The sequence below is a fragment of the Mirounga angustirostris genome, unplaced genomic scaffold (assembly GCF_029215605.1).
Source record: "Mirounga angustirostris isolate CCGP_5_RB_7025 unplaced genomic scaffold, mMirAng1.0.hap1 SCAF_5, whole genome shotgun sequence".
In the NCBI taxonomy this organism is placed as follows: Eukaryota; Metazoa; Chordata; class Mammalia; order Carnivora; family Phocidae; genus Mirounga; species Mirounga angustirostris.
In genome coordinates, this window is record NW_026991713.1 from 162,144,981 (window position 1) to 162,167,120 (window position 22,140).

Genomic DNA, 22,140 nt, shown 5'->3' on the forward strand with positions numbered 1-22,140 from the left:
GCCACCTTCCTCACTCTCCTCCAAGGGCCTCAGGAGGCTGTGTCTAGGGGCTGGGCCGAGGGCGCCACTGTTCCTGGGACCGAAACACCATCCCCACCGAAACTCCGAAACCAGCTTCCCTTCCTTTTGCATCTTAGCTTCCTTGTCTGCAACATAGTAAAGGCCCTTTTGCCCTAACTTATGGTGTAGAGGTCTAATGAGCAAAATGTATATGGTGGGGAGTGGCTGCCCACTGTGACTGTCTCTAGACCAGGGCTGCTTTATCCTGGCTTCCCCTGCCAGTCTCCTGAGGGGCTTTAAAAATGCAGATGCCCAGGCCTCGGGTTGGATTGGTCCCCCCTCCTTCCCTCCATCCCTCCCTCCTGATCCTTCTCCCTCCCTCCTTCCTCCAGCTCCCTAGGTAAACATCTGTTGGGTCCTTCCCTATTCCAGAAAATCTGATCCCCTTAGCTGGTGGCGTCAGACTCCTCCCCTACCAGTAGGAGCTGGTGGCGGGGGCTCAGACACACAAGGGTTTCTGAATCTGCCCATGTTACCTGTCACGGAGCTTCCACAGTGGCAGAAAATGCAAGAAAAGACACGAGGGGTTACCTGGGGCTCAGGGTGCATAACAGTATCTGGGAGAACAGCCAGCCAGCTGTGCGGGTATCACTAAACTCACCTCGTTTCCCTCTGTTTCTCCCCCAACCTGTGCACAGGCCCTGGGGCTAGAGCAGCCATCCAGTCCCCCTGCCCCCGAAGTAACCACGCCAGAGCCAGGCATCTACCATGGGATCTGTGAGTATCCTCTTTTGGGACAGTGTCCAGTGGCAGGAGGACCATCAGGGGCCAGGGTGTGTCATGGCCACTTGGGGCAGGGATTCCTTGGACAGTTGGGCAGGTTGTACATTGCAGGGATGCCAAGCTGCGGGACAAGTGGGGTCTGACACAGTCTGGACTGGGCTCACTGGCCCCGGCAGGCCCGCATCACTTCGGAGGAGGGATACCTCTCTGCAGTAGGCATTTCCAGAAGGGTACTCAAACTCAGACGCACACACAAAGAAAACATGCCTCTTCCCTGTTCCAGGTGGGGCGGGGGTGGCAGGAATCCTAGCCCAGGGTGCTGGGTCTTCAGAGAAGACAGAAATCTGGATATTTGTGTGAAATCTTCAAATTTTTAAGTGTTGGTGACTAATTTTATAGTATTTTAAAACACCATATGAGCCAAACAAAACACAGGTTGTATGTTCAGCCTGCCGGCTGCTAACAGATCCTGTAGCCTCTGAGCAGATCCCGTCTGGGCTTCACTGAGTCCATGCCCTCTTCTTTTCCCTGCTGACCCTTCTAGCCAGCGCCTCTCTCCCTCCGTGCACGGACCCACCAGTACCTGTGCTGCATCCTGGGGCATCTTCAGGACCCCGAGGTCCTGGCTGATTGATCTCCCTGCCCTTCCCTGTTAGGGAGGCTCTGTCAGCCAGCTCTTCGCAGTCACACCAGCTGGAGTTCCCTGGGGCGTGCTCTTGAGGGAGGGCAGCAAGCAGGATGGTAGAGGGAGGAATTGGGCCCCGTGCAGTCACCTCAAGGCCTCTGCCCGCTGCACACAGAGCTGCAAAGGCCCCTTAGAGTGGTCCTGAGTTGGATGAGGGGCCCAGGCCTTTATACGCCTGTATCTACGTGTTTCGGGTGCAGGCTGCCCCTAGGGAGGGGCAAGGCCAAGGGCAGTGCATGTGGGTGGACTCAGCTGTGAGCCCTCAGCCCTCAGCACTCCCCTCCACTGGAGGAATGAGTCCTTCGGTCAAACGGTGGGGGGGACGTGGGACCCAGGCAGCGCCCCTCAGCATCCTGCGCACCCCATTCTCGAGGCCTTGCCGTCAGCCCCTCCTCCCCAGGAAGCCTGCCCATGTGCCCAGCAAGAACCATCTCTCCCACCCTTGCTGCACAAAGACAAATTCCCTCTTAGAAGAGGGGAAGATGCCTTACTTTGAATCCTCACAGCTCCTTACATTCCAGAACACTCTCTCAGTTTCTCTCAATTACTCAGAGACAACAGAGAATTTCTAGAACCAGCCTAGTGCTGGCGAGAGCCTGGTTTGGGGCTTGGTTTCATCTCCGGCACAGGCACCATGCTAAGGCTTCCCCTGCCTTATCTCCCCAAGCACTCAGTTCTTTTCCGTCCATACAGCCGGTTCCAGGGGTGCGAATGACATCATCAAGCCTTGGTGTCTCCTTTCTGCCCTCTGCACTGTCTCACTCTCTCTTGCCTTTTCTCCCACTGGGACCCTGTCCATGCAAGAGCTTCTGTTCCCATTGTTCAACAGTCGGCCCAGAGTCAGGTCTCCCCGGCCTGGCTTGGGTCATGTGCCCATCCATAAGACAATCAGCGTGGCTCACCCGGCGGGGCAGGAACAGGGGTGAGATGCTAAACCCGGATTGGCCAGGCCTGGGTCAGAGCCCATCCCTGGAGCCCAAGGCGAGGGGTCAGCCACCTAGTTGTGCTCTGGTGGAGGTCAGAGTGCCACAGCCAGGGCAGGAAGGAAGGAAGGTTGGCCCCGAAGCAGCCACTGTCCCCTTCATCTGATGATTTCCCCAAAGATGCTGTCTATAAACGTCCTTCCTGCTGAACCAGCTTCTGACCTTTCTCAGAAATGTATTCCAATACCTTTGGGAGTATGGCCCGGAGCAGAGCTCAGAGCCCCTTTTAAAGCTATGAGGAACATGCGATGTCTCTGCTTCTCTGCTTGGTAGGAAGAACCTCCTGACTAAGCATCCTATGCGCTTTTGGAGGCATGTGATTTCCGACTCGCTCTTCTCTGAACCTTTTTATTTTCCCTCCACTGTCTCTAAAATCCTAAACCCACTTCACCAGCCTGTGCAAATGGAGAGCGCTTTGATAACGTGACCCGGGGGGATGCGCCAGGGTTGGTAAATATGGCCAATCCTATTAATGTTTTGAAAGGGGATATATGACTTGCTAATTTGCAGATGACACTAATTTTGGGCATTTTGCAAATATCAGCAGTGATGAATAAGAAAGTAGCTGAGAGAGTTGAAACGTGGGAGAGAAATAACAAAATTAATTTCCATTTATATAAATACTAATTGATACACCAGAGGAAAATGAACATGGAACGTGAATATTAGCTCAAACAGGAGAGCAGGTGCTTTCGGAGCAACCCCAAATTAGATGTCCTTGCAGCTCCCTGTGCCAGACCAGCAAAGGGGCAGCCGGGGAGAGGCTGGGGGGGCCCCTCCTGCTTTCCCCCCGGGGAGGTGGCATTTCTCCCTCACAGCGATCGCCTCATCCAAATCCACTCCCTCCTCCACCTCCATGCACTCTGCCTCTCGGGATCAGTACCCACAGCCACTCTGTCGCTTGGGTCAAAAACATCGTCTCTTTCCCTCACTTCTGCACAAGCCACTGAGCATCCTGGCATTGCCACCTTCAAAACAGATCCTGCATCTGGCCACTTCCCTCCGTTTTCAGGAGGGCCACCCCTTGTCCAGCGTACCTGGTATCACAACCGCCTCCTCCCTGGTCTCCCTGGAGAGCCCAACCCCCAACCCGAGTGAGGCGTTTCAAGTGAGCCCCCTGCTTCAAAGTCTAACCCTCCAGGGGCTCCCCACCATAGAGAGAAGGCAATCCAGACTTCATGGCGTGCTCTAGGTTCTGCCCCACCCTTCTGACCTCATTTCCCTCCACTGTCCCCCTTGATCACTTGGTTCTAACCACAGGTCAGATTTGTTCCCATCCTGGAGCCTCTGCCCCTGCTGTCCTCTCAGCCTGGAATGTTCTTCCAGGAATGCTGAGGAATGGCAGCCTCCTACTCATCAGCTGGGTCTCACCTCAGGCCCTCCCTCACCCCCCACCACCACTACCACCATCCTCACAACCCCCCTCCTCCCCTCAGTCTCTCCCTACTCCCTATTTCTTGGCTTCATGGCATCCATTGCTCTGTAGAACTATCCTATCTGATTGTCTTCACTACAATGGAAGCTCCCAGAGAGATTCTGCCATGTGTTGACCCCTGGGTCTCCAGGTCCAAGGACAGGGCTCTGTACATAGTAGATGATCAATAAATATTTGTTTACCATTAACTATGAATTTGGTGAAACTCAGTGATCTTACTTTGATTCATTTACCTGTGCTTGTCAACTGAATACATACTCTTTGATCCGTCATTTATTTAAAAAGAAAAACAACTTTTATTGACCATCTATTTTCCAGATACTGTTCTCGGCTCTGGGGACACAACAGTGCACAGAGTTAACAGAGCCTCTCCCCTCAGGGAGCTTCCATCTTAGTGGGAAAGACAAGAAAACACACAAGCAAAGGAATGGAGAATACATTGTCAGGTAGTGACAGGTGCTGTGATGAAAAATGAAGCAGGGTGGCGGGGGGGCTGCCATTTGAATGCGAGCGGTAAGGGAAGGCCTCTCTGAGGACATGACATTTGAACACAGACTTGGGATGAAAAGGAATGTATTGATTAGCTTTTGCCGCAGACAAAACCGACCCAAACCTGAGTGGCTTTAGCACAACCACTGTTTAATCCGTGATCGGCTTACAATTCATTGGCTTGACTGGCCTCTCCTGGGCCTGCTCACGGGTTTGGTCAGCTGGCAGATGGGCTGGTGGCCAGATGACCTCGGATGTCTTCTCTCCCACATCCAGCAGTTGGGAGGCTGTTGGCCCGAGTGACGGGGAGACCAGGCGCGCCTGGCTCCTTCCACGGCAGGACTCCCAAGTGCAGCGAGGCGCACGTGTGCGCTTTCCGTCCTCTGCCCGTCCCTGCCTTCTCTGCTTCTCTCCCATTGGCTGAAGCACATCACGTGGCCCAGGCTCAGGGAGTGAGAAATGGACTCCCACTTCTGGATGGAAAAAGCAGCAGAGTCACATTGCAAAGAATCTGTGGCCATTTTGCATGCTGTTGGTACCGTGAGAAGCTAGAATGTGCCCGGTACCATGCTGGCCATGCGTCATTTCCATCTGCCCCCAAGATGTCCTCCGTGCTGCCTGAGCACCATGGAGAGCAGAAGGATCAGAGGCTGAGTTACAAAACGTATGTTGGAAATGACAGGTGTGTAGGAGAAGAAGCCGATCTCCAGGGAGACTGGGTGGCTTGGCCTCCCTGGGCTTCTGCCTCCACACCTGAGCTCAACTGGGTGGGACCACGTGACATCCAGGCGGACTTCTGTGAAAGTTGCAAAGGGTGTGAATCTTCTGAACACAGCCCCCCAGGAGGGTGCTGGAAGAGGCCTCAAATTCTCCCAGGATAGAGAGTTCGCTCAGGCTTAGTCCTGCTCTAATGGGAGACCAGTAAGGAAAGAAAAGTTCTAGCCAAATACCTGATAGGACCTGACCAAGGGCTTCATTCAGTTTGAGCTCTCTGGGCAAATGGATGACTCACCTGGGCCGTATTGCCCCAGGACCACAGAGGGTCACTTCTAGATGGTCTCTGATGGAGCAGGGGTGAGGCGGGGGCAAAAAGATGGAGGTATAGTTATAAAACACTTCCTTACCCTGAATCCCGAGAAGTCTCGAGATAGTGCCCAATTTGTATAAAATGTCCATTCCTGACGTGCTGTATCGACGTAGCTGCCTACAAGCAGTTACTTATTTAAACAGTCCATCTGGACTGAGCTCCTGCTATGTGTCAGGCACTGTGCCAGGCTTTGGGGACACAAAGGTCTAGCAGATCAGATGGGGTTTCTGCCCTCAGGGAGCTCACCTCTGGCAGGGCAAACGGGCACCTACCAAATGGTCACAAGATCACAGCGGTGACCAGGGCATAGAGTTCACGATGACATGGCAGGCTGTGGATGGAGTTTTGATGAAGTCAGAGAAGTCAGAAGGGCTTCCCTAAGGAAGTGAGTTGGGATCTGAAGGGTGAGCACAACTAGGCCGTGTGGGTTCCAGAGGGAACAGCATGGGCAAAGTCCCTGTGACGGGAGAGAGGAATGGAAATAGGAATGAGTGAAAGACTATCTGGGTGGAGCCGCGCCCCCTCGTATAAGATGAGGTTAGACAAGTAGGTAGAAGCTAGATGGACAAGGCCTGTTGGCCAAGCAGCCCGGGAAGCCGCGCTAGGGTGTTAAGCTGGGGGGAGGGGCAACGTGGTGGATGCATGAGAAAGGATCCAGGGCCATGTGCAGGTTTAAAGATTTTATTTATTTATCTGAGAGAGTGAGTGAGAGAGAACAAGCAGGGTGGGGGGAGGGGCAGAGGGAGAGGGGGAAACAGACTCCTCGCTGAGCAGGGAGCCCAAGGTAGGACTCGATCCCAGGACCCTGGGATCATGACCTGAGCTGAAGGCAGAAACTTAACTGACTGAGCCACCCAGGCGCCTCCCATGTGCAAGTGTAAACAACATTGGTCCATTCATCCTGCAGACATTTCCAGAATATCAGCGGTGTCCCAGGCCTGAGGGTCACTAAGAGAAAAGGTAGAGAGACCGCCCAAAGACACTTTCATTTGAGTCTGGGTTTTCAAGTTGGCAGGGGCTGAAGGTAGCTTCTTTTCCCGTCTCCATCTTGGGCCCTCCTCCGGAACCTCTGGTGTTCATGGGCCACTCTTCCTCCTGTTACAGGCCTTCAGCTGAATTTTACCGCCTCCTGGGGGGACCCACACTACCTGGGGCTCACGGGCCTGGAAGTGGTGGGCAAGGACAGCCAGGCACTGCCCATCAGCCTGCACCAGATCTCTGCCTCCCCCAGAGACCTAAATGACCTCCCTGAGTACACCGATGACTCCCGGACCCTGGACAAGTAAGTGTCTGTAAGAAACCACCTACACAGACCCCCAGAGCCATCCCCTCCCACCGCGAGCAACAGAACACTCTCAGCCCCTGAGAGGCGGGGTCACTCGGGCTCAGATGCAGAGCCGGGCCTCAGGGACCTGCTCTGAATCTTTGACTCCAGAGTCAAACATCAAAGAGCGTTCCCTATTGCACCTTCCCCAGCCACCCCATGAGGCCTGTGGTCTTCCCATTTTATTTATTTATATGTTTTTAAGTAGGCTCCCATGCCCAGCGTGGAGCCCAACACGGGGCTTGAACTCACAACCCCAAGATCAACCCCTGAACTGAGATCAAGAGTCAGACGCTTAACTGACTGAGCCCCCCAGGCGCCCCCTGTGGTCTATCCCATTTTAGAGTCAAGGGAAATCAAGGCTTGGGAAAGGGAGGTGACCCCCTCCCGGGGCCACACGGCCAGAAGCGGTGGGCAGAGTTCTGCTGCTCCCAGATACAGTCATGCTTTGTGTGTCCACCATGCTCAGCGTAGGGCCTGGAACGCCAGCAAGAGCTTGGCAGGCCTCTGCTGGGCCGGCTCTGCATCTGAGCATGAGCAACGCCCCCTCTCGGGGGCTGAAAGCTTGCCATTGCTCATGGTTGGAGGGGATGGTTCTGGAAGTCTCGGCGGGTGGCCGTGGGCGCTTTCCTCTGCTTTTGTCTGATTTCATCAGCCCAGACTGGGGCCAGTCAATAAGAGGGCAAGCCTGGGATAATAGCATCAGTCCATGCGCCCATCACTGCAGACGGGTGCTGGCCCCCTGCTCGGGACAGCTGCCAGGCCTGGGCTCTGCCTGGAGGTGTAAACAGGAGGAGCCTAGAGGGGTCAGAGGGATGAGAGTTCCAATTCTGGCTCGGCCCCTTGCCAGCTAGTAAGTTTCTTAACCTCTCCAATTACGATAGTAATTGGATAGTAATAAAATTATAGTGGCTATTCCTAGAGCCCCAAATAAATGCCAGACACAGGGCTACACTAAGCAGGTTAGAGATACTCATCCATTTACACCTCAAACAGCCCGAAGAAGCCCCCACTTTACAAATGAAACTGAGCTACAGAAAGATTAAAAACTGGCCAGAAGTCACCGAGACTAGTTTTGAAGGGCAGAGTCATCTGAACAGAGGTCCAAGGGAGATCCACACCCATGCACCTAACCACTGACTTCCACTGTCTCCCCCTGCCTCGCTTGCCTTATCAGTAGAAGGGGATCACCACACCACATCTGCACCCCTGGCCTGGTCTTGATCACCTGCAGTCAATGGTAGACCTGCTTCCTCCCTGCTTTCCCTTCAGGGGCCCCTTAACTGTGGCCCTCACACATGTCCATGTCTGCTCATGAACCACTCGGCACTCCGCATCTTGGCAGATCACCCATATACTTAGGCCTGGACCCCACAGACCCAGCTCCCACTGCAAAAGTGATCAGCACATGGCCGGCCCCACTTGTTCATCCACACCCGCCCAATCACCAAACCCCTCCACCCAGATTATATGATCACAGCAACTCCCAAGCCTGATAGCACTTCATCTCTAAACATTCTGGTATGTAGTTCTAAACAATAAGGACTTTAGAAAAGTACTATTATTACACCCCCAAAAATTAATGGTGATTCCCTAAATTAGACACCCAGCATGTTCCTGCTTCCCTGAAAGTCTCCTCATCTTCCTTTTTTAAGTTTGTTTCTTAAATTGAGGTCCAGATAAGGTCCATACATTGTGATTGGTTAGTTTGAGGTCCAGATCCATATGTTGTGATTCTTTGATATGTCTCTTAAGCTTCTTATAATCTCTAGGTTCCCTTCCATCTTTTTTCATTGTTTTCTTACAAATTATCTGTTGAAGAAAGGTTTGTTGGCCCTACAGAGTCTGGACTGCATCTCCATGGTGTTGTTTAACCTGTTCCTCAGGCCCCTGTATGTGTTGTAAATTGTTCATTAGATCTAGACGCCTGATCAGATTGAGGTTTGACCACTGGGGCAAGACATGACCTGGGGGTGTGGATGTCACTGTGATTTCCCTTCAGGACATATAGAATGTGTGGTGGTGAAGCTTTTTGTGACATTGGCGGTCAGTGCTCAGTGGCTAGATCCACTTGGTTGCAAGATGGTGGTGTGCTGATCCTATCATTTTCTTTTTTCACCAATAAAGAGAAATTTTTCTTCAATTATTTGGTTACCCTGAGGTACAATGCAAATAGGAAAGGCAGTCTAAATGCTTGGTTCTTTCCCTTTGTTTTTCAGTTTGCAAAATAAAAAATTGTTTCCCTGGCATACTTTTTTTTTTTTTTTAAAGATTCTATTTATTTATTTGACAGAGAGACAGCGAGAGAGGGAACACAAGCAGGGGGAGTGGGAGAGGGAGAAGCAGGCTTCCCGCAGAGCAGGGAGCCCGACGCGGGGCTCGATCCCAGGACCCTGGGATCATGACCTGAGCCGAAGGCAGACGCTTAACGACTGAGCCACCCAGGCGCCCCTCCCTGGCATACTTTAAAACGTTTGTGTTCATAAATCATGGATTTAAACAGACTATGTTTGAAAGGTTTCAATTTATTGCAGTTTTTATCTTATTGATGCTCTTAGATACTGAGAGCTCCTGGATCCTTTTTTTAAAATAGTAGTCTGTAACAGCTTTTCTGCTTTCTGATGTCACAAGATAGTCCAGGCTCCCCTTGTATGTTTCTTGTTCCAGACATGGAATCAGCCATTTTTCCCAAGAAGCCTTGGTTCCTTCTAGCGGGAAGTGGTATTTAGAGACCATAATCTAGCCACTAGAGATGCTCATTGCTACTGGGTTGGTCACAGTTTCTAGGCTTTTCTGTAGACAGAGCTGGAAATATCTAGATATTCTTAGCGGTGTCTGTAGGGACTTCCCTTTACCATCGACTATAAAGACTTCAGCAACTCTCCCTACTTTCAGAATTGGGTAGCAGTTTTGCTATGGAGGCAGCCCCATGTCTAGGACACAGAAGTAATTGCTTTTAGAAGGAAATGGAAGGTTCTGTAGTCAACCTAATTCCACAAACACCTCCGTTTTAAATTGCTGAATTTCCTCAGTTTTAAGGTGCCAGCAATTGTAAGACACACCATCCATCAATTTAATAACAGCCTTTTAGAGAAAAAAAAGAAACATTACCTCCTTGGATGAACACTTAGATTGTAAAATTTATTCCAAATCTAGAACTTTAAGATGTAAAAGGAAAAAATAAAGTTTATTTTTACATCTAGGAATTTCTCCCAGCTCAGCAGCCTCAAAGTCACCAGGAAATTAGGAGGGAGTGGGGGGAAGGGTTACCCAAGAAGCTGAGAGCTGGGCCCCTGTTCCTGGGGTCTGGGCTGCGGTGTGCTGGGCAGTCCAGGGCAGTCAGTTTGTCTTTGAGACAAACACAGGCCAAGTTGAGAAGGATGAGGCAGAGGATGTTCAGAACAGGAGAACCAGAAACTGGCCAGGATAGGATTGCGGGCGAGGTGACGAGTTCATTCAGAACAGCGGCTGAGAAGAACACAAAGGTGCTAGGGGCTCCCTCCTAAGGGTGGGGGGCTTCCCTAGGCTGTCCAGGCTGGATGGTTATGGGCCAGACCAGCTCCCCACAGACATACCTGCCCCTTCTTGTGCTTTTCCCACACCAAGAGCTGCCAAGTTCACCCTAGTGCCTTAGCATCTCTCTCACTGGGCACCAGAAAGAAGGAATTGAATTCTTCCAAAATGTACCATACAATCATGGAACACTACATGAAAAAATAAATAAATAAATAAATAAATACCGTAGAGCCAATACAGCATTTTACAGAAAGTTTGGAAAGTAGAGAAAAGCATCCACCTTCCATTCTCTCTGACACGAATGTGTTTTTCACTTTTGCATAGTCTCTCCTGGCCCCTGTCCTCATCTTCCAGCATTAAAATCGTTTTCCATGTCACTGCATCATCCTCATGATTATCGCATTAACAACTGTATAGATTTACTTAACCCTTTGTATTTTGAGACCACTTGGGTTTTTTCGGTTGTTGGGTTTTTTTTTTTTTTTCCTTTTTTTGCTGATATAAATAAACAACGCTATAATGAATATCTTCATGCAGATGGCCTTTCCAACAGGTTGCACATATTTTCCTTAGAGGAAAACAATTCCAGAAATGGGATCCCCAGGTTAAAGGGTCCTGAAAGATGACACATGTCCCCCCTTTATTTTAAACCTTGATGATCGCTTTGCCACACCTTTAACAGCACAGACTGTTACTTTTTCCAGTTTCTTTATTTTGTCTGATTTTACAGATGAGACGTGGCCCCTCACGGTGGCTGTAATGAGTCCCACCTCCGTTTAACAAGCCCAGTTCGGCCACACGCCAGGCAGGGTGCAGGGGGCCATAAGGAGGTGTAGACCCCCCCACTCTGATTTCTCCCACAGGTCTTGGCTGAGCCCCACCTCACTGCTCCCTCCTCACTATTCGCAGGCTAATCGATGGAGTGAACATCACCATGGAGGATGAGCACATGTGGCTGATTCCTTTCTTGCCTGGCCTGGACCACGTGGTCACGATCCACTTCGACAGAGCCGAAAGCATTGCTGGCCTGCGCTTCTGGAACTACAATAAATCTCCTGAGGACACCTATCGTGGGGTAAGCTAGGGAATAGCAGCCGTGCTCAGTCCACTGTCAGGGAAATGGCACCTTGATGAATGGCTGGTGTGGCTGCCGGAGAGGAGCATAAATCTTCCAGAACTTTCCAAATGGAGCTGGGGGGTTACAGCCAGGGAGAGAGCGCACTGCTATTTGCTTCTCCTGCAACCAGCAAATGTGGGCTCGAGAGCCCAGGGCAGACTCGGGACACAGAAGTGCTTTGTTTCTTCTGGGGGTCGGGCATCCTCAGCAGGCCCAGCCCCGAAACATAATGGTGGATTGGGGCCCTGTTGTTCATTGAGCGCTTTGGGGGCCAGGCCCTGAGCTGTGGACTCTGCACCCATTCATTCTCAGGGGACCCTCGCCCCAGCCTCGGGGAGGCAGGTGTTATTCCCCCGCTTTCAGGGTATTACAAACTGGGGTTTGGAACAGTGCGTTCACTCGTCCCAAGGTCACACAGCGAGCCCCAGTGCACATCTGCTGGGCTCAGAGCCCACACTCCAGTTGTTCTGTCCTGCTGCTGGGTGAGACAGAGCGGGGACCCCTGCTGCACGGCAGAAGGAGAACACCACAAGTGCCCTTTGCGTGGGCTCTCCTGTCCTCGTGTGACTCTGGACTGTGGTACGCTCATCCCCTCCCACCACAAGGTGGGGCCCTAAAGTCACAAGGCCCTGGTCCTAATCCCCGCTCTGACCCCAGCCAGCTGTGTGACCTTTGGCGAGTGGCCTGCTTTCACTGGGCCTCCGTTTCCCCATCTGTACAGTGAGGAGGAAGAGGCCAATACCTCCCTTGGGAAGGTGGTCATCATCCTCTGCCACACGGCCGTTGACAAAGCCAGGCCTCAGCCTCGGGTCCCGGGAGCCCCGGGTGTGGTTCCCCACCACACACATGCCACGGAGTTTCTCCCACGGGCCCCGTAGAACTGGGGGGGGGGGTTTGCCGGCGTGGAGTCGGCGGCCCCCAGGCGCTCCCCTTCTGGGACGACAGATCCTCCCAGGCCGCGCTGGCATCTCCCCGAATGTGCTGTCAGGTCAGCACGTTTAGAAAGGCAGATATATTGGCATTAAGAACACATTCTTCTGGCTCAAGTCGTGTCTCTGGGCCTGTACATTCCCGTGAGCGAATCAGTCCTTCCAGCTAAGGCTTGTGACCTGGATTGGCTGCCTGGAAATGTTGGACCCAGAGCCCCCGCTTCCCAGGCCTGGCTGCCATCCGCGTAGGCGCGGGTGACAAGTGGCCTCTGTGGGAGGAAGGAGGTGGGGAGATGGGCAGAGTCTGGAGGGGGAGATCCCAGAGTGCTGGTGATGGAAACTATGCGCCTCCCCGGGAAGATGCCTTGGGTGCCTGTGTCCCCCAAGGCCCTCTGGGCACCCTGGTGACAGCCCCTGGTGTGTGGTTAGAGCCGGGCCCTACACGCTGGAGATGGGGCTTCAGATCTCTGCTGCGTGTCCTTGAGCAAATTGCTTAGCCTCTCTGAAATCCTAGTCTCCATGGCTGTAAGATGGAGGTGATAATAGAAGCTCTGTCCAAGGGAATAAACAGGTGTGGGGAAGTCAGGGGAACTTCCTAGAGGAGGGGCTGGCCCTGGAGGGGGGGCCTTCCCGGACCTCTGCTCTGTCTGCTGCCAGCTTTGAACGGCTAGCTCCATGTCCTGCTGAAGAAGGATCTCCTCTTTTGAGGCGAGCCAGCAAAATCACAGGTGTCTCCGCTGATGGTTCTGGTCCGGTTCCATGTCCCTGGTCATATGACCAGTGCGTGACAGTTCTGTTTGTCCAGGTCCAGCCCTTGGGCCAGGGTCTGAATCTGCCTTGAGCAAAGCCAAGTGGGGAGATGTAGGACAGCCTTTGGGTCCCCATATCAAGCCATACCTGAAGCCATTTACCCTACACTTTTTAGGCTTACATGCTCTGTGACCAGCTGCCATGCAGGGGCTCCCGAAATGCTGAAGGAATGAAGGGCCCCAAGGGCCTTAGTTAGTTAGCAGTGGGACCCAGGCAGGGCCCCTCTCTGCACGGAGGAGCTCCCCTGCATCGCCTGGAGGTGAAAATCTACCAGTTTGGTCAGCAGTTGGGCCCACGTTGCTCACCACGAAGATGCAGGGAGTCCCGATTCCAAAATGTGTAGTCAGAGAGAGAGAGCGCTGGCCCACTGCCCCTCTCTGCTCACCCACCACCCCCCTGCCCAAGGGAAGCAGATGAGCCACTCCAGACCCTGCCGTTCAGACTTTGAGATTTACTGGTAGATCCTGGCCTCCGGCTGGTAAAATCTGTCCTAGACCAGGGGAACATGTTGGCCCAAATCTGCCAAGGATGCTGCTAGGGAGTACCCGCCCTGAAAGCACGAGCTTGGGGCTGTGAGGAGGAAGATCAGGAAGGGACTCACCACTTCGTGCCACCTCAGGCCACTGTGGCCGGTCAGATGGGGGGCAGCGCTGGGCCAAGTCAGGTGGCAGCCCTGAAACTTGGGGGCCACCATGGCAGGGGCCACACCTGCCTGGTTCCCTGCTCTCCGCCCAGTGCTCAGCACAGCGCCTGGCACGGAGTGCGGAGGGGGGTACCTGGCCAGGTGGTCCTGGTCTGAGAGAAGGGCCAGACCAAGCGATGTCTCAGGCCTGGGGGCTCCGTGAGGACTCCCCATCACGCTCGGCCTGCTCGGGCATCAGCACCTATCGGCACGCGCCGCTGACCTGCACGCTGGCTGGCCTCCTTTCTTCAGGCGTGTTTCTCCTTTTGTTTGCTAGGCCAAAATCGTCCACATCTCCCTGGACGGCCTGTGTGTCTCGCCTCCGGAGGGCTTCCTCATCCGGAAGGGGCCGGGCAACTGCCACTTTGATTTCGCTCAAGAAATTCTCTTTGTGGACTACCTCCAGGCTCGCCAGCTACCCCAGCCAGCCCGGAGGTGAGGGCGAGCAGCGGCGGGAGCATCCCCTCCCCGTCCCCGTCCCCGGGCTGCTGGCTTCACGCATCGCTCTGAAGTCGCTACCTAAAGGTTTTGAAATGATGATCAAACGCATCGCTTTTCAACTTGGCGGTTTTCTAAAGCTCTGCCAAGCCTCCGCGGAAGCCCGTGGGATGTGCCCACCTTGTCTGGGGATGTTTGGGTTCCCCACAGTCTGGAGTGCTTGAGCTTTTTTAATGCTTCGTTGCACTTCCTGCTGGGAAAAGAGGCTCCAGCCTGCGTTCATTCCAGAAATACCCGCCGGCCAGTTCGGGGAAGGGCCTTCTCTCTCTTGGTCCCGAGTTCCTGGTTTAGGAAGATTCCTAAGAGAGGAAACGAGAGCCTAACATTTCATGGGTGCGCTGGTATTTTTTGGCCCCGTCTCAGCTGCATTAAGTTTATAACAATTTGTAAATGCCACGTTCAGTGTACTCATTTAATCGCACCCCCCTTCCCCCCCACCCCCTCACCCCCACCGATGTCCAGATGCCAGAGGCCAAGCTCACAAAACAAAATGAGTTTCCCTCCACTGTGGCTGGGATCACTTCTTGGGCCAGTCATTGAGAACAGCAACTTAATTATAACGTTGCCCTTGAAATTGAAGAAAACCAGCAAGGCCTGGAGGGTACTGGCCTGGGGACCAGGGAGAGAGGCCCCAAGGGAGGAGTGTGCAGGGGGAGAGAACCCTTCCTCCCAAGTGCCGGATCTCTTCGGAGGCTTTGTATTCATCCTTCAGGGCGCCCTTCCACCCACCCTCTGAAGAAGGGGTTATTGTGCCCATTTTACAGATGTGGGCATTGAGGCCCCGCTATTGAAGCCACTTGCTTGGGATCACAAAGTCAAAGCCTGCAGGGTACGCCCCACCTTCCAGCCGCCTCTCTCTGCGCGCCTCCCATCCTGCCCCACACCACAGGGCCTTTGTTCTGTCTGCTCCTCTGCGGGGAAGGTTCAGCTCTGATCTTTGTGTGGCCGCCTCCTTCTTAGCTCAGGCGCCGGCTCCCAGACCACCCCCTCGGGTAGCCTGCCCCAGCCCCGCGCTCCCTCCCGGCCGCCGCCCCGGCATGGGTCTCGCTCAGCTCGCAGCACAGTGTGGACTTGCCTTGTTCATGGAAGGGCAGGAGGGCTGGGTGGTTAAGAGCGGACTCCAGAATCGGACAACCTCAAGTCACATCCCAGTTCTGCCCCTTGCCAGCTATGTGGCCCTCAGCAAGTGACTTCACTTCTCTGTGCTTGTGTCCTCACCCGCAAGCCAGGGCTATAAAAGTACGCACCTCCCGGGGTTGTTTTGAAGCAAGAAGAGTCCATATAGACAAGCCCGAGGTGCCCGAGTCCCCCGCGGTGGGACGGGACTCCACAGCGGGCACACACTTCATTGGTCGGTCCCCACTGCCAGGGAACCCCCCACCCCGCCACCACCGGGGGAATAACTGACCAGCCATCAGGGTCATCGCGATCTTCTGCTTCCTGTGCTGTTCTGTGTCTTTTTAGGCTCGACTTGCAAAGCCTGGAGCGGGCGACCATGGACTACGAGGCGCCCCTGATGCCCTGTGGCTGTATCCTCCTCCCACCTGTCTGTGCATCCCGGGCCCTCGGGGGTCGCACCCGGTACCCCAGGAGAGGGCTTGGCCCTTGTAGCAGTGTTGGGGTTCCGGGCAGGCCACGGCCGAGGAGCTGGGGCGCCACGCTGGGAAACCTAGGGGACGGTGGGAGGCTTCCCGGGGCGTTGGGCTCACTGGGTGCTGCTGGGGCGGGGGGCGGCGACAGGGTTCCAGACCCCACCCCCTGGCCGGCTGAAGTTTTGGGAGGCAGCGCAGGACTCCAGCTGGGAGGGGCCAGAGAAGCTGGAACTCTCCCCAGGGACTGAACTGGGGGCTGTCCTTGGAACCAGGCAGGGAGGAGGTGAACATAGAAGCAAGGATAGCCCCAATTTGCTGGATCCTTCCCTGGGCCTGGCACTGTCACAGTGCGTGGCGTTATTAACTCAGTCCTCGCCACAGCCCGGTGCAGCGGTGCTGTGAGCATCCCCATTTCTCAGCTGAGAACACGGAGGCCCAGAGAGGCGAAGGAACTTGCCCAAGGCCACAGAGCTGGGAAGGGGCGGGGCAGGTGAGTGAACATGAGCAGCCTGGCTCTCTCAGTAGCCTGTTCTCCTGGACCGACTGCCCGTGGCTAAGCCACCTTTCCTGCCCTGCCCGCCCCTGGCATGATGGGCGCTGGTGGGGGATGGGGCTGAGGACTGTGGGACGCGGTCAGCAATGGTGGCTCACGCGGCCCTGGCCCATCCCTCCCGCTGCTCCAGAGCTCATGGATTTCCCCCCCTTAGCCATCCCCCCACCCCCGCACCGACCCTGCACACTTGAAATGGACGGAGGAGGGAACGGGCACTTCGTTCTTGTCATTTTACAACCAGGGAAACTGAGGCAGGAGACAGTTTGAGTCCTGGTCACGTCATTCAGTGCCACCACGCAATGAGTTTGTGACGCACATGGCTCTCGTCCTGCCAGCCCCCTGGGGAACAGCACCCTCCCCTCCCGTCCTCCTGCCTCCCGGGCTCGGAGGACAGTTTTTAACTCTTAAAACACACACATACGCAGTTGAAATCCAAGACAATCTGGTGCCACATATATTTTGATGGGCTTCAGTCTCAGTGAGAGAACAAAAATGATTTTTTTCCTCTCATTCATCTGTAGAAGCCCACCCCAGAGTATATCCCTATTTTATCTTTGTCCCTCTTTTGCTTTGTTCTCAGAAAATTAAGCCTGTTTTTCCTTAATAACGTCCCCTAGTCATTTTCCAGTTGCAGCTCCTGACCAGCTGGGGTGATCCCTATTATATCGGTCTCACGGGCCTGGAGCTGTATGATGAGCGGGGAGAAAAAATCCCTCTGTCGGAAAACAGTATCCTTTCGAGGCAGAAGGGGACTCCACCCCGACGGAAGGGAGCACGTGAGGGTTGGGGGAAGGAGAGGAAATGTCCCTGTAGGAGCCCGACCCCGGGACTAAAAATGCCAGTGGGCTCTGCTTCGGGTCAGATGCTGACCCTTGGGGGGTGGGCAGAGCAGGGGGCGGCTCCCAGCCACCCTGGCCAAGGTATCCAGAGCAGGAGTCCCACGAGACAGAGAGGCCTGTGGCCCGGGCATTTGGGAGAGGGTACCAGCTGCCACACAACCCCCCCTCCGGAGAACCACAAGTACTTTGGAGTTCTAAAGACTCTGGCAAGGCCGGCAGGGAGCCGCCCATGACACTGCATTCAACCCAGCGTGTCCTGAATTTATTGACCGTGGACCCCTTTGTTCATGGAATGCCCCCCCCAGAATTCGCAAACTGCTAGCCCACTGAGTTTTTAAATATTTTAGCTTAGTCGCTAATATTTTTTAAAAATCAAGGGGTTTCACATGAAAACCTCAGTCTTCAGCCACTCTTGAGAAATTAGCAATAGTCATGCACAGTGATGATGGCTGGACCTGAGTATCCACTGCCCTTTGCCCCAAACATGTCCTTACTGTCTTCTACCAGGCCCCCAAAACAAATTGCTAATATTGACTGAGGGCTCGCCCTGTGAGCGCTTGTCTGGTGGTACCTCATTTGCCCTCATAACCATCTTGTGAAGTGAGTGCTGTCATCCCCATTTTACACGTGAGGAACTGAGACAGAGAGGTTAAGTAACTTGCCCAAGGTCACACAGCATGTGAGTGTACAGCTGGGAATTTGGCTGTAGAGACAATGCTCCGACCGCTGAGCTGTCAGGCATCTATCTTTGATGTCACCTGCCTGACCCCTCTGGGCCCTTGCCCCGTGATCCCTGCCCCACCACAGGGTCCCACCAGAGCAGGTCCAACCCCAAAGCCTGCCTTGCACCTCTCTGGGGTCCTGGGTTCCAGTTGGATCCTTTTCTGCCTTCCCCTGGTGACACCGTCCTCCTGGCCTGGGATAAATGATTCCTGGTGGGTTTGATGGTTATTAGTGATTCCTTGGAGGTATAAGCCTCATTCGATTTTACCGAGCCTGCTCACATCGATTCTGAGATGTGGAGGTTTTTACACCCATTTTACAGATGAGGAAGCAGGCCCCGAGATGTTCTGGGACTTGCCCCAGACCTCACAGGTGGGAAGGCAGAGCCAGAGCCAGAACTGGTTGCTCCAGATCCGCGATAATGTCCAGCCCTCGAGTAGCTATCGCCGGGTCAGGCTCACCCAGTGCATCCAGTCTCGGGCTGGTGCCCCCATGCCAAGGCCGTATCCAGCCATCCCTCAGCCCCTTCGCAACAGAAAACCTTCGAAGTTTGCCCTCCACTCCCCAGAGTGCCAGCCTGGCCGCCTCCCTGTCCCTGACACTGGCCACTACCCCCCCCACCCCTGCACCCCTGCCGGCCCTGGTGCTCATTTTCCCCACAATGGCTAATTTGACTGCCACTTTTGCGGCTGCCCCGAGCAGCAGATGGCCATTCTGCCCACCAGCCCGGCATTCCCTGAGCCACACCGTCAGCACGAGGAGGCTGGTGGCCGAGAGAGCGGCGCACGGCGCCCAGCACACTGCTTTGGGTTATGGCAGCTTAGAGACTCCCCAGATATCGCCGCCTTCCCCGACAGCGTGAACTCCCTGGAGGGCGTGTGCGGGGACGTCCGGACCCCCGACAAGCTCATCGACCAAGTGAATGACACCAGCGACGGCAGGCACATGTGGCTGGCCCCCATCCTGCCCGGCCTGGTGGGTTTGCGGGGGGACTTTGTGTCCTTGGTCTCGGTGACACGTCTTTCTTCCAGGCCAAGTGAATCGCCAACGAATCAAAATGCCCGCGGGCCGTCAGGAAGGCCCAGGTCTTCGCTGACACCTCCGATGGGCACTTTTTGGGGGGCGTGGTTCTTTCCCTTTGCACTTGGGGTGGTTATTGCAAAGCGCCCTGGAGAGAGAAGGTCCCACACGGGACCCCGGAGCCCCAATGCTGCAGGCGTCCGTCGGTCCCCACGGGCAGCCCGGTCCCCTGGCCACATCCCCTTGCCTCCTCCCGGACCTCGAGGTCACCAGGCACTGGACCCCAACCCGGCCTTCCCTCTGACCCCAGATCCGCCTGTCAGCTCTCAACTGACTCCGTTTCGCAGATCTCAGACCCTCCTGCTGGTCCTCCTTGTCACTTGGGGACCTGGGGTGGGGGCCTTCGCCCCCCCAGGCCTGGCCGATGTTGGTCGAGAGAGAGAGAGGAGACAGGCCGGGTGGAGACAGGTGGCTCTAGCCCCGCGCCAGCCAGACGCCCGGGTAGAGGAGTGCAGTAGCACCAGGCATGCGTGTGACCGCTGAAGTGTCCCCTCTCCCTCCGCGTGACTGGGCAGGAGGACAGGGAGGTCTATTTTCCTCTCAAAACACGGAAAGGAGCAGCATCAGCAGCTCTGTGTGGGAGGTTTTCCTCAGTGTCCCCCCCGCCCCGAGCCCCGAGCGTCCATCAGCTCCCCTGAGCGCCAGCCCCGCCCCTGCAAAGGAGAAACCCCGAGGTCTCTGAGCCCTGAGACCGGGGCGCCACCTGTCCGCTGCCATCTTGAGCTTGGCCAGCAGGTGTTCATCTTTCAGTGACTTTGGTGTGAGGCAGTTTTTGTAGCTGTTACTCTCCCAGCCGGACTCAAACATTTGTATCTGCCTGAGCCCCGTGGGCGGCTGAGCTGGAGGACCTTTACCATTTCCACGGTACAGCCGGAAGGCTGGCCCTCCCCCTGCAGCACCCCCACCCCTCCAACCCCCGACGTCCTGCGAGGCCTTTGGGGGATGGCCAGGGGCTGAGACCGGGGCCTGGGGCCCACACTGAATGCTCATTGCTCTGTTCTGTCTTGCAAGGGGCCCCCTAATATGGGAGAGTCTTTGTTGGGGCGGCAGGGTGGGTGGGAAGCCGCCAGGTCTGACCTTACTGGCTGATTCTACCACTGATCTGGACAACCCCCTCCCCGCTCCCCCTGCGGAGGTTCAAAGACATGGGCTGGAAATTACCCAGCAGTGCCTTCGGGGCCTGTCTGCTATGCTTCTCATTTAGGACCGGAGAAAGGACAGATCGGGGCCAAGGCCGTGCTGCCCGCCCGGGGTGGGGGGACAGTGCTCCTTGACTCTGCAGCCGGGGCCTACCGCTTCGGCCCAGGGAAGCCCCTGCGCTGGGTGTCTGGCCGGACCCCGGGGAGAGGGAAGGGTGCACCCGGTTCTCTGCGGGTATTTAAATGAGGGCCACGCCAGGCCCCAGAAAACAGGCCCTCCCAGAGCCAGTCAGCGGTTTGTTGCAAACGCAGCCGCACGTGACCGGACTCAAGATGGGCTGCCGGGAGTTGGAAGGCAGCGGGGACCCCACGCGCCACGGCCCCCCAGCCGCCCAGGCGCCGCCTCCAGCGCCCACGGGGCTCGCCCCCGCCCGCACCCCCCGCCCCACCCGGCGCCTGTTTCCAAACATGCCTGTTTTCATGGGTGCTCATCTCTGACAGGTGAACCGGGTTTATGTGATTTTCGATCTGCCCACCACCGTGTCAATGATCAAACTGTGGAATTACGCAAAAACGCCCCATCGAGGGGTGAAAGAGTTTGGCGTGAGTACTTACTTATCAGCTGGGTTTTTCGAGATAATTATGCTCGTTGGTAATTAGGCTGCCGACAATTATCGTTTGTCGCAGTTTGATTTACTTCTCTCTCTTGCCACCTTACACACAAATGCCTGGTCCTCCGAGGCAGGGAAATTCGCCATCCCACCGTGGATCCCAAACCTGCCCCCAGTGATTTGAATCCTCCCCCTGAAAACCAGAAAGTGGCTTTTCTTTCATCTTTTCTTTTCCAGTCATGTGGGTCTAGGGAGCTCTTCCCTCGGGGAGGAGACTCTGGGGCGGGGAGAGGAGGTGCCTTCCGCAGTGGTCACGAGGGCCTGAGACCTAACGCAGGCTGGGCTAGCCCGCGGGGCTCCGAGCAGTAACTCGCTTTGACCGAGGCCGCGGGGGGGGGGGGAAGGAGGGCGGACCCTCGGCCCCACGGTGCAGCCCCTCCGTGTCCGCCAGCTCCTGGTGGACGACTTGCTTGTGTACAACGGGATCCTGGCCATGGTGGGCCACCTGCTGGGGGGCATCCTGCCCACGTGTGAGCCCACGGTGCCCTACCACACCATCCTCTTCACCGAGGACACGGACGCCTGCCGCCAGGGGCGACACACCACCATCAGGTACGCCCGGCCCGCCGCCTCCCCCGCCGGCTCTTTTGGGGACAGATGGCAGGGCTCCAACCGCTGTCTTCTGCCTCCCCCCAGCAATCAGGTGGAGGATCAGGACGTCCAGATGATGAATGAAAACCAAATCATCACCAACTCGAAAAGGAAGCAGAGCGCGGTCGACCCAGGTCAGTTTGGCTGCTCTGCCCAGAGGTCACCCGCGGGACTCCAGGCTGCGTAGACAAGCTGGCAGGGGGGTCCCACACTCACGCCCACCCCTGCCTGCCCCTCGGAGCCCCTTCTCAGTCCCGGGAGCCTGCGGGGGCAGAACCCCGGGAGCAGCGTGCGGCCCCCTTCCCGCAGTCACCTGCAGCTTGGTGTGGCTTCCTGGGGGCCCGGCTTGGGGGCAGACGGAAGGGGTTGCCCTGTGCTGTGGGAAACCAGTGGAGGATGCCCAGGGCGGAGGGCTTCCCAGAGGAGGTGGTGTTTGAGCTGCACCCTGAGACCTACGGGGAGTTGGCCGGGCAGACGGAACAGCGTGGCAGAGCCTGCTGCAGGGGGGCAGGTCAGCGTGCCCGGGTGCCGAGCTTGGGGGCTGCGGGGGAGCTGCGGGCGGTGGCCTAGGCCGGGGACCCGGACAGTTTGCACATCCCCCCCACCAACCGCGG

At 55.7% G+C, this 22,140-nt stretch overlaps 1 protein-coding gene across 15 annotated transcripts in view; it reads left to right on the forward strand.

Annotated features, from left to right (window-relative positions):
• KATNIP (katanin interacting protein) overlaps positions 1-22,140 on the forward strand; it is a 184,139-nt gene that overhangs the window by 160,448 nt on the left and 1,551 nt on the right. For 6 of the 15 annotated variants that reach the window (XM_064592888.1, XM_054507570.2, XM_064592887.1 and 3 more), the window contains 11 exons: positions 699-777; positions 6,567-6,744; positions 11,212-11,377; positions 14,118-14,275; positions 15,803-15,919; positions 16,312-16,420; positions 17,112-17,211; positions 18,881-19,020; positions 20,766-20,867; positions 21,327-21,487; positions 21,572-21,660. In XM_064592888.1, coding sequence (XP_064448958.1) covers positions 699-777; positions 6,567-6,744; positions 11,212-11,377; positions 14,118-14,275; positions 15,803-15,919; positions 16,312-16,420; positions 17,112-17,211; positions 18,881-19,020; positions 20,766-20,867; positions 21,327-21,487; positions 21,572-21,660 — 1,399 coding nt within the window. Of the gene's footprint in view, positions 1-698; positions 778-6,566; positions 6,745-11,211; positions 11,378-14,117; positions 14,276-15,802; positions 16,079-16,311; positions 16,421-17,100; positions 17,212-18,880; positions 19,021-20,765; positions 20,868-21,279; positions 21,488-21,571; positions 21,661-22,140 lie in introns of those variants that run through there. The other 9 variants (XR_010411933.1, XM_064592890.1, XR_010411934.1 and 6 more) reach the window with 9 other exon arrangements.